At 41.9% G+C, this 12255-nt stretch overlaps 1 protein-coding gene across 1 annotated transcript; it reads right to left on the bottom strand.

The window, feature by feature from the left end:
* Window positions 1-4200: 4200 nt before the first annotated feature.
* On the bottom strand, window positions 4201-10597 carry LOC106091835 (uncharacterized). The gene is made up of 4 exons (XM_013258509.2): window positions 10137-10597; window positions 7109-7319; window positions 6883-6976; window positions 4201-4852 (listed from the first exon to the last, which is right to left on the bottom strand). The coding sequence occupies exons 1-4, from the start codon at window positions 10462-10464 to the stop codon at window positions 4229-4231; spliced, it is 1257 nt and encodes a 418-aa protein (XP_013113963.2). The 5' UTR covers window positions 10465-10597; the 3' UTR covers window positions 4201-4228.
* Between the last annotated feature and the right edge of the window lie 1658 nt (window positions 10598-12255).

The raw sequence follows: 12255 nt of genomic DNA, 5'->3' as shown, positions 1-12255 counted from the left end.
GATCACGAATATATATACTTAATGGGGTCTCAGACGCATATTTCGAGGTGTTACAAATAGAATGACGAAATAGGTATACGAAATTAGTGTTAGTGGAGAGTATAAAAAGAACAAGTTGACATCCTAAATGCCATGTACTTGTATGTCGACTGATCGCTGGGCTTTACCTTATTCAGTGAATCCTGAAGGAATTTCAACCACCGACACTAACCGCAACCGCTTCACTATTGGTGTTAGTAAGTATGAGTATTGGTCTCTCGAAAACAACGAAGTAAAATAACCACCATACGTAATTACCAACAGGGATGGAAAATACAAATTTTAAAATGATACTAAAAAGGTACTTTTTTGGGCCGAAAGAGTACTTTTAAGTTTTGCGTAAAAGTTTCAAGAATATTACAGTTCAGGTATACAAAATATGTCTCTGTCTTACCGATTAAACAATGTGTAATGGAAATTTAAAGAAAGAAAGAGTTTTGGTTTTCAGACCAAACTTTTTTTAGAGTCTTTTATATATAACCCTCACCGAAGGCGAAAGCGGCCACTGTTGCGCAGAGGTTAGCATATTTGTGAAGTATCTAGCCAAATATCTGTACGAAGTGGTATCGCTATGCGACTTGCCTTTCGTACTCGGCACATCGTTGAGCTAAAACTTTAATCGGATTGCACTCTGTAATAAGGGAGAAGTATCCCTTGGAAGCCGAAGGCGATGGGGTTGTGATATATCCGAGATGTACATATATCGGGGATGGTTGTACGAATTTGTGATTGTATAATGATAGTTACCCAAAAACACAATTCAGATATTCAAATTTCGAGTCAAGTAACTAGGGGAAACGCCCCACCCCAATACCCCCAAACGGGCATATAGATCGGTATAATATGGGACTTGAATGAAAGATATCTGGGACTCGAACACGAATCTCATATAGAATTTGGAGGCCAAATATCATGGGTCCGGGTGGCTCCCAAAGCTTTCTATGGGCTAAATAGGTCAAACCCCGGCCGACACGGGATAACTATGAGCACCACACAGGCTGGAACTTTGAGCTCCGACTTGTGTGGTGTCCATCGTTACCACGGTAAGCTTAGCTAAAAGCTACCGGGCGCGTCCACAGGTTGCGGATGGCCGAGCGACACGGCATAACTATGAGCACCACACAGGCTGGAACTTTGAGCTCCGACTTATGTGGTGTCCATAGTTACCACGGGAAGCTTAGCTGAAAGCTACTGGGCGCGTCCACAGGTTGCGGATGGTGTGAAAACTCCGTTTTTATGCGGAGTCAGCGATTTATGCGGGCAGTCAGCGATTTTCGTGAGAAGAGTCTGATTGCCAATGATACTCGAGATGACAAGGCGAGTTATTGACGTCTTCAAGCGTCTGTTCCCAGGCTAGGGGCGGCTGAAGGCGAGCGTCGGATCTTGGAGCAGGCGGCTCGCCACAATGAGGGATACATGTGAAAACCAATGCGGTTGGGGCGCCGGGCCAGTAAACCCCCGCAAAACTATGAGAAATAAAGGAATAGGAACAAGTAAAAAGGCGTTAAGTTCGGCCGGGCCGAACTTTGGATACCCACCACCTCGGGTATCTTTGTAAAGCACTTATCATCAAAATCTAGTGAAATTTTCATACCTTTTGTCCCATAGCAGTTATATCGAAATATGATCCGATTTGGACTAAATACTAATAAGTACAAGTCAATGCTCAATTATGTATAACAAAATATTGGTCTTTTTAGTAGCTATATATAAAAATAAACTGATCTGAACCATATACAACATGGATGTCGAAAAGCCTAACATAAGTCAATGTGTCAAATTTTAGTAAATCGGATTATAAATGCGTCTTTTTTGGGACCAAGACTTTAAATCGAGATATCGGTCTATATGGCAGCTATATCCAAATATTGATCGATCTGAGTGAAATTGAAAAAGGAAGTCGAAGGGCCCAACACAACTCACTGTCCCAAATTGCGACGACATCGGACAATAAATGCGCTTTTTCTGGCCCCAAAACCTAAAACCGAGAGATCGGTCTATATGGCAGCTATATCCAAATCATGACCGATCTGTACCATAATGTAGAACTATGTCAAGGGATTTAACCTAACTGAATGTCCCAAATTCCGGCGACATCGGAAAATAAATGCGCCTTGTATGGGCCTAAGACCCTAAATCGGAGGATCGGTCTATATGACAGCTATATCCAAATCTGGACCGATCTGAGCCAAATTGACGCATGATGTCGAAGAGCCAAATATAGCTCACTGTCGCAAATTTCAGCAAAATCGGATAATAAATGCGCCTTTTATGGGTAAAAATCCTTAAATCGAGATATCGGTCTATATGGCAGCTATATCCCAATTTGGACTGATCTGGGCCAAATTGACGAAGGATGTCGAGGAGACTAACATAACTCACTGTCCCAAATTTCAACAACATCGGATGATAAATGTGGTTTATATGGGCCTACGACCCTAAATCGGAGGATCGGTCTATATGGCAGCTATATCCAAATCTGGACCGATCTGCACCAAATTGACGAAGGATGTCCAAGGGCCTAACACAACTCACTGTCTTTAATTTCAGTAAAATCGGATAATAAATGTGGCTTTTATGGGCCTAAGACCCTAAATCGGAGGATCGGTCTATATGGCAGCTATATCCAAATCTGGACCGGTCTAGGCGAAATTGACGGAGGATGTCGAAGGGCCTAACACAACTCACTGTCCCAAATTTCAGCAAAATCGGATAATAAATGTGTCTTTAAGGGGCCTAAGACCCTAAATCGGAGGATCGGTCTATATGGCAGCTATATCCAAATCTGGACCGATCTGCACCAAATTGACGAAGGATGTCGAGGGGCCTAACCGAAGTCACTGTCCCAAATCTCAGCATAATCGGATAATAAATGTGGCTTTAAGGAGCCAAAGACCCCAAATCGGCGGATCGGTCTATATGGGGGCCATATCAAGATATAGTCCGATATAGCTCATCTTCGAACTTAACCTGCTTATGGACAAAAAATACTCTGTGCAAAATTTCAGCTCAATATCTCTATTTTTGAAGACTGTAGCGTGATTGCAACAGACAGACGGACAGACGGAAATGTCTAGATCGTCTTAGATTTTTAAGCTGATCAAGAATATATATACTTTATAGGGTCGGAAATGGACATTTCGATGTGTTGCAAACGGATTGACAAAATGAATATACCCCCATCCTTCGGTAGTGGGTGTAAAAATGGCCCCCCAACGTTGACGATCCACGCAAACGAAAAAAGGACCATGATTTGCGGATCTGTGCCTGGAATGTCAGCACTCTGGCGGATGTATTAGAGAAGTACAAGGCAGATATTACCGCTTTACAGGAAATGCGCTGGATTGGGAATGGCGTCACTACACTACTACTACTACACCAAACAGTGACGAACTATACTAAAGCTGCCATAACACGAGGCATGAATTTGGCTGTGGATTTGTGGTTAGTCGGAGACTGAAACACCTTTTCTCCAGCTTCACTGCGGTGGATAAGAGGTTAGCCACAATCCGCATAAAAGCCAAATTCTTCAACATCAGCCTTATATTGGGGTGTCAACTTTAAGGTTGTAAAAATTTAATTTTTTGGCCGATTTTTATCAACATTTTGAATTTTTGGAAGTGACAACGAATTAACCTTACTTTTGCTCTGGGAGGCTTATTTAAGAAGATATAGCCATTTTAAGTTTTCAGTCGGAGATCTTCTATGACGACTGGGTTCCAATCCTGACGGTAACATAAAAAAGTTGGGAAAGTTTGCCCCTGTTACTTAACGGAGAAAAAATAAGTTTTTTTTTTAAAGTGAAAAATTAATATTTTGATCGATTTAAATACATTTTTTTTAATTTTTGGAAGTGATCACGAATTAACCTTACTTTTGGTATGTATATATATTTATAATCAATATGTATACAAATGTATTGGGTTGCCCAAAAAGTAATTGCGGATTTTTTAAAAGAAAGTAAATGCATTTTTTATAAAACTTAGAATGAACTTTAATCAAATATACTTTTTTTCTAAAGCAAGCTAAAAGTAACAGCTAACAGAAGAAAGAATGCAATTACCGAGTCACAAGCTGTGAAAAAATTTGTCAACGCCGACTATATGAAAAATACGCAATTACTTTTTGGGCAACCGAATATATACATATTTTCTTCGTACATTACATTTCGTACTACGGAAAGGTATTTCTAAAGTATTGGCTCAAGTTTGGGATTTGTAAGAATACTGAATAATTTGCTATAAGGTTGAGAAACCTGCTCTTCTTTAGGTACAATAACATCGTTATGTACGGTTGGCACTCTAGGAACCTCAGTGGGCAAGTTTAAAAACTCCTGTTGCCCAAATTCATCGTCATGCCGATGTTTCGGTACAACTTTTTCCTCTTTGACAATAGTGCTCTGATTTTGGACACTTGAAGCTTGTTGTTGTTGAATCTCGCTTGGTAAGGTGGACATTTTCTCTTGCCCATTATCATCCACATTTTTAGGTTTTCGTTTTGGTTTTTTTGCAATATTCTCCTCCTTAGTTGTTGTACTCTCATCATCAACAGTTGACATTTGTTGCTTGTCTTCTTTTCCATTATCGTCGGGATGTTTACGTTTTTGTGTCGCTTTGGTTTTAGGTTTGGTCTTAGTCATAGCTACACTTTTGTTCAATAATTTATCTTCTAGTATGGTGCCCTCAGTTAACCAAAGAGGATCCATACTCGATGGCGTCGCCTTGACTTTCTTAGAAAATTTTTGTCTAATTTTTTGTTTCATATAAAGTGTTTGAGAATCGGCAAGTTCTGAATTGGCTTCATCTATGAGAGTCTAAAAATAAAATAGTTAATAGTAAATAATTTGAAAATAGCAAAGATCGCATTAACCAGGGCTGCGGCGTCGACCGGAGTCGAGTTTTTGAGGCCAGAGTCCAAGTCGGAGTTTGGTACGGAGTTGAGCAAGTTAGCCCCGACTCCCAACCGCTCTCCGACTCCGGCTTAATACTCCGACCCGGTGTCAGAGTCGAGGGTTAAACTCCGCAGCCCTGGTATTAACATTATTTTCTCAAATCCAACAAGTAAAAAGGCGTTAAGTTCGGCCGGGCCGGGCCGGGCCGAACTTTGGATACCCACCACCTCGTATATTCATTTTTTCATTGCGTTTGCAATACATCGAAATATCCATTTCCGACCCCATAAAGTATATATTGGGTTGCCCAAAAAGTAATTGCGGATTTTTCATATAGTCGGCGTTGACAAATTTTTTCACAGCTTGTGACTCTGTAATTGCATTCTTTCTTCTGTCAGTTATCAGCTGTTACTTTTAGCTTGCTTTAGAAAAAAGGTGAAAAAAATTATATTTGATTAAAGTTCATTCTAAGTTTTATTAAAAATGCATTTACTTTCTTTTAAAAAATCCGCAATCACTTTTTGGGCATCCCAATATATATTTTTGATCAGCGTAAAAATCTAAGACGATCTAGCAATGTCCGTCCGTCTAAAATCACGCTACAGTCTTTAAATAAAGAGATATTGAGCTGAAACTTTGCACAAAATCATTTTTTGTCCATAAGCAGTTTAAGTTCGAAGATGGCCTATATGGGACTATATCTTGATATAGCCCCCATGTAGACCGATCCGACGATCTAGGGTCTTAGGCCCATAAAAGCCACATTTATTATCAGATTTTGCTGAAATTTGGGACAGTGAGTTGTGTTAGGCCCTTCAACATCCTTCTTCAATTTGGCCCAGATCGGTCTAGATTTGTATATAGCTGCCATATAGACCGATCTGCCGATTTAGGGTCTTCGGCCCATAAAAGCCACATTTATTATCCGATTTTGCTGAAATTTGGGACGGTGAGTTTTGTTAGGCTCTTCGACAACTTTCTTCAATTTGGCCCAGATAGGTCCAGATTTGGGTATAGCTGCCATATAGACCTATCCCTATCCTATCCTATTTAAGGTCTTGCGCCCATAAAAGGCGCATTTATTATCCGATTTTGCTGAAATTTGGGACAGTGAGTTGTGTTAGGCCCTTCGACATCCTGCTTCAATTTGGTCTAGATTTGGATATAGCCCCCATATAGACCGATCCGACGATTTAGGGTCTTTGGCCCATAAAAGCCACATTTATTATCCGATTTTGCTGAAATTTGGGACAGTGAGTTGTGTTAGGCCCTTTGGCAGCTTGCTTTAATATGGCCCTGATCGGTCTAGATTTGGATATAGCCCCCATATAGTCCGATCCGCCGATTTAGGGTCTTAGGCCCATAAAAGCCACATTTATTATCCGATTTTGCTGAAATTTTGGACAGTGAGTTGTGTTAGGCCCTTCGACATCCTTCTTCAATTTGGCCCCAATCGGTCTAGATTTGCATATAGCTGCCATATAGACCGATCTGCCGATTTAGAGTCTTTGGCCCATAAAAGCCACATTAATTATCCGATTTGGCTGAAATTTGGGACAGTGAGTTGCGTTAGGTCCTTCGACATCCTTCTTCAATATGGCCCAGATTGGTCCAAATTTGGATGTAGCTGCCATATAGACCGATCCGCCAATTTAGGGTCTTGGGCTCATAAAAGCCACATTTATTATCCGATTTGGCTGAAATTTGGGACAGTGAGTTGTGTTAGGTCCTTCGACATCCTTCTTCAATATGGCCCAGATCGGTCTAGATTTGGATATAGCCCCCATATAGACCGATCCGACGATTTAGGGTCTTTGGCCCATAAAAGCCACATTTATCATCCGATTTTGCTTAACACCTTTTCACTTCTTTTTTTTAATATATTTTTTTAGCTTTTTCTGAAAGTTGGATTCAAGAAAATACACGTTCTCATGTACATATGCCTTACTTACCTCAAATTCTTTTGCTAAAAACTTTGCCGATGTTAGATCCATTGCTGGTTGAGGTAAGCCCATTAAACCATTGCAAAGAAATGAGTAAATTTGTCTGAAGAAAACAAAATCAATTCAAATAAAAAACAATATAAAAAATAAAACTTATTGCCCAAGGTCTGGTTGCACACGTTCAATTTTGGTTTTTTTTTTTAAATTTTTTTTTTTTAAATGAAATTTTACTTACTTCAGGTTAACTCCTCCCAGTTCTTCGGGTCTTGGCAACATCTCATTATTCACTATGGCATTCATTATGATTGCGGGCTCGTAGAAGCTATTCGCAGGGACATTCATTTCTTTAAAAGTCTCTAACCAAGCGTTGATATTTCCAAAGCACAATGAATCACATTCTTGATAGACATACTGTTGAGCTTCTCTAGCTTGTTGAATGAGCACAGCTTTAAGTAAAGGGCAGACAAAAACAAACCTTGTATATTCCCATTACAAGAAACTGATGTATATAATATGGACTAGCAGAACCGGGCCCGCTCCGCTGCGCATTGTTTAACTCTCTAATACCTTTTTAGGGTCTATGTCCGCCTATAACCCTGCATTCGAATTCTGTCGAGAACATCGGACAATATTGAAATCTGTGGTTATCCCCTCTTAATGCTGGCGACATGTGCGAGTTACAATGCCATGCATGGTCATGTAAAACATTCTCCCTAAAGAGGTGTCGCACTGAGGCACGCCATTCGGATTCGGCTATAAAAAAAAGTCCTTTATCACTGAGTTTAGACTTGAATCGGAAAGCTTTCATTGATGTGTGAAAAGTTTACTTCTTCTCGGTTCCCGGGTGAATTTTTCGGAAATGCCTTTCTTTTGAGTCCTATATCATCGTATTGGTAAATATTTCAGGTGTAGGGGTTTTCGGGGGTGGAGTGGCCACCCAGACACAGTTCAAGAGGTGCCTTACCCCCAAACACTTGGCTCCAAAATTGCATATCAAGTAGGTTTTTTACTCTCAAATACCATTTCTTTGAGTCCCATATTGTCAAATGGATACTTGGGCCTAAATTTTAATACAAAATTCGTTTTCTAGTCTCCAATACCTTTCATTTGATACCCATATTGTGCCTATCAGTTCACTTAAGTTATGGATGGCATTTTTGGGGTAAGGGGGCGGGATCGCCCCCTTCCGATAACTCAAAATTATAGAGCCTATGTTTCCTTCCAGACAAACTTACACAGTCTGTGAAAGTTTTAAGAAAATCGGTTCAGCACTTTTTGATTCTACAAACAAACCGGGTCCCACATAGTCATTATGGGTCATTGGGGCCTTTTTGGAGGGTAGGGTGATCCCCTATACTTAGAATCTGATTTCCAGATTCGTAATCTACTTCCGAATTCCTTTCATTTGAGCCCCATATTGGCATGAACGTCCAATATGTCTGTTTGGGGGAATTTTGGGGTCTGGGCGGCCCGATGGGTACTTAGACCCAAATAACAAACAAACCGAGTCCCATAAAGTCATGATGGCTCATATGCCCATTTGGGGGGTAGGGTGACCCCTTATACTTAGATGTGATTTTGTATTCCAGATTCGTAATTTACTTCCGAATTCTTTTCATTTGAGCCCCATATTGATATGAACGTCCAATGTGTCTGTTTGGGAGAATTTTGGGGTCTGGGTTCTTAGATCCAAATTTTAATACCATATTCCTATTCTATTCTTCAATATCTTTAGTTTTGATACCCATATTGTGCCGATCGGTCCACTTTTGATTTTAGGTGGTGTTTTTGGGTAACGGGGGAGGGTCCGCCCCCCTGCGAAATCAACATCCATCCTGACCATATTCGCAATCTACACCTGAATACCTTTTGATTTGATTCCCTTATTGTCATGATCATCCAATAAAGCTATTTTCCTAAAACAATTGTTTGCGGTGTTTACCCCTCCTAAAGCTGAAGCGAAATTTGTGACTATTCTGGTATGGAAGCTTCTCCCCAAACAGGTGTCGCAGTACGGCACGCCATTCGCACTTGGCTATAGAAAGGAGGCCGCATATCGATTAGTCTAAAATATGAATATGACCAATCTCTATTTCCGCCCTGTATGCAACGCAGGATCCCATGACCCTAATCACCTATTTACAGGCCCAGAAAAACCTACTAATCTAACTTTAGAGATAAGAAGTCGAAAGCTCGTAGAGTGAAACAGGGAGTTCCCCAAGGCGGGGTGATATCTTGGGCAGTGTTTAACCTCTACCTATCCTACAATCCACTCCCTCCAGACGGCATAGAGATCGTATCATATGCGAACGATTGTACGATCATGGCATAGAGCCCCCCACCCAGAGTGGTCTCGTCAGCTATGTGACACGCAGTCGCAGTGGAATAATATTCAGATCTGTCGGAATGTCGCTCTTCCAACTGCGACGAGCTATCTCCTTAGCTCTCACGTGGACCATCTATATGAGGAGACAAAGATGCTACCCGTGCGAAGACATGACTACATGCTGTCTAAGCAATACCTTCTGTGCTGCTATCGCAGGGACCTCCCAAATCATCATCTTGTGCACAGGTGTCTATCGCCCGGAAACCTCAAGGTGGATCTACATGATCAAGAACGAGAGGTTCAGCGCTACAAGAGAAAACCTGTAGATGAAGTGGCGAATTAAGTCGGTCTGGACAGCATTCCTGCAGACTCGGTAGCAGGGACGATGAATAGCTACCCGGTGAATGTAGTCCTTAGAGAACGACCGCCTCCCATTGCACCGGAAGAAATTGACCTCCCCCGACAAGCCAGAGGAGTTCTGGCTCAATTACGTTCCTGCAGATGCAGCCGCCTCAACTCCTTCAGAACAAGGATTGATGCTTCCGGCGCGGTTGGAACATTGAGGTCCGATCTGTGTGGTGTTCATTGCTGTCACGAGAAGCTTAGCTGCGAATTACGGGCCTGCGTGCACAGGTTGCGGATAGTGGAATGCTCCATACGGAGTTGCTGCAACTGCAGTCGCGGACAATCAGCGGTATCGAGCGGGAAGTCTCAGTGAATGGTCGGATGACACCGGCTCTTGCACAAATACTGAGTGCCTACGATGCTCGATATGACAAGGCGAGTTATTGGCGCCTTTAAATAACCAATGGCCACCCTGTTCCCGTGGAAATCGGTCCTTAGGAACGGAACGAACTTGCGGGAGCTTGACGAGGATCGCCACCTCCACATAAAAATGTGGCTACAACAACAAAAACAGCTTTTAATAGTTACTTACGAGTATACTGCTGGTAATAAATCTCCTTTACTTTTTTGCGTAAATCTTTGTAGCTCTTTGAACTCCATCCATTAGTTATGAAATGATTTACGACAAGTTTTCTCGTGTGACAATTGATAAACCTAGCACTTTGTGCAAACTTGCGTTTATTTCCTTTATCAGTAGTTGTTGGCTGTGAAGAGTCGTCATTCTCAAAATGAGTTATGTGCATCTCGTCCTCTTGTTTGCATTCCGGGCCAATAAGCGTATATTCTTCAAAGCTGTCATCGCTATCGTCCATATTGGCTTCCTTTTCAACTTTTATTCCTAAATTAGTTTCTGTGTCCATTATTGAAAATTCCAATTTCTATGTTCTCATAGAAAAGCGATTTATTTGTAAATAAAGCGCAAGAAATCTACAATACTAACAAACAAGCTAATATCTCGTGTTGTTGTTGTTGTTGTCGTTAGTCCAGCTCAGCTGTTCTCTGCTATTCTGACAAAATGAAAACCTGAGTTGAGAAAAAATGTGTAACGCCGTTGATTAGATTTCATTCATGGTTGATTTAATTCAACCATGATTGCATTCAGCAGCTAAACAAAATTGGCGTCAGTTAACAATCATTGGCGGATTTATATTTATTCAAAATTTTCGTAGGATAAATGGAAAAGGCTGAAGTGAGTTTACGGGGAAAACCCGCAAAAAATCTAATTTGTTGTTGTTGTAGCCACATTTTCATGTGGAGGTGGCGATCCTCGTCATGCTCACGATTTAGGCAAGCTCGGCTCCGTAAGTTTCTGCTGCGTGCAGGGGTTGAAGAGAATACCGGACCTTGGTTCTTCTGTTCGGTTTGCCGGAATGGCATCCATCATTGGCCGCTGTCTGTGAGGTGTAACCGTTGTTGTTGTTGTTGCAGCCACATTTTCATGTGGAGGTGGAAATCCTCGTCATGCTCTCGATTTAGGCAAGCTCGTTCGGGTCCAAGGGACCGAGTGCCGCGGGAACAAGGTGGCCATTGGATGTATAAAGACGACAATAACTCGCCTTGTCATATCGAACATCATAGGCACTCAATATTTGTGTAAGAGCCGGTGCCGCCCTACCTCTGACTGAGACTCTTCACTCAATACCACTGATTGTCCGCGACTGTCGTAGCAGCTACTCCGTATGGAGCATTCCGCAACCTTTGCACGCAGACCCGTAATTCGCAGCTAAGCTTCTCGTGACAGCAATAAACACCACAAAGACCAGACCTCAATGTTCCAGCCTGTGTGGTGCTCATGGCTATCCCGTGCCGGGTAGGTGTAACCGTTGCCCGGAGTGGGTGCATTTCCGTTTGAACACTGGCTTGACGTCATTACAGTTATACTGACCACTTTGCAAGGTGCTGTGGTCCCCAATTTCTTCGCGCCCCCAATTTCTTTGCACCCCACCACAAAATGTGATTTCAGGAAAGGAATCTGAATTTTGTTTTTGGGGCAAAGGCCTCTGGGACTAAATTGCATCGTTTTTGCAACTTATTGATGTGAAAGGAGACTATGAATCGGAAGATTATAGTCGCAGCGATTCCGGAGACAATACTGTTGTTGTTGTTGTAGCAGTAAGTTTTACACTGAGGCGGCAGCCCTTGCCGATGAAGGACTCCATCGGGTCAATCCGGTACGTGCAACTGGCTGGCTGCCATGGGATTGCAGCCGGTATTGGAGACAATACTGATAAACATTCGCACGGTAAGCATGTGCAACGTAAGGATCGCACTCGGAGTGTAGGCGGTGGAATGGCTCTGTTGATACACCATTCCGTGCAGTTTAGACCAATCTGGTCTGCGCCTGGCGATAGAGAAAGGAGATAGCAGTCAGGCCCAACACCGTCGAGATGGAGCTGGATGGCTTATAATCTTGTCACCAAGATTATAAGCCCAGCATCAGAAGTCTGTTGTCTGGTTGTAATCGCTTGGTACTGGAGGTCTTTTATGAGCACCCATGCTATTGGGTTGCCCAAAAAGTAATTGCGGATTTTTCATATAGTCGGCGTTGACAAATTTTTTCAACGGCTTGTAACTCTGTAATTGCATTCTATCTTCTGTCAGTTATCAGCTGTTATTTTTAGCTTGCTTTAGAAAAAAAGTGTAAAAAAATT

Source organism: Stomoxys calcitrans, chromosome 1 (genome assembly GCF_963082655.1).
Source record: "Stomoxys calcitrans chromosome 1, idStoCalc2.1, whole genome shotgun sequence".
NCBI lineage: Eukaryota > Metazoa > Arthropoda > Insecta > Diptera > Muscidae > Stomoxys > Stomoxys calcitrans.
The sequence above is the reverse complement of the archived record's forward strand: the minus strand, read 5'-3'. Positions and strand labels throughout refer to the sequence as shown.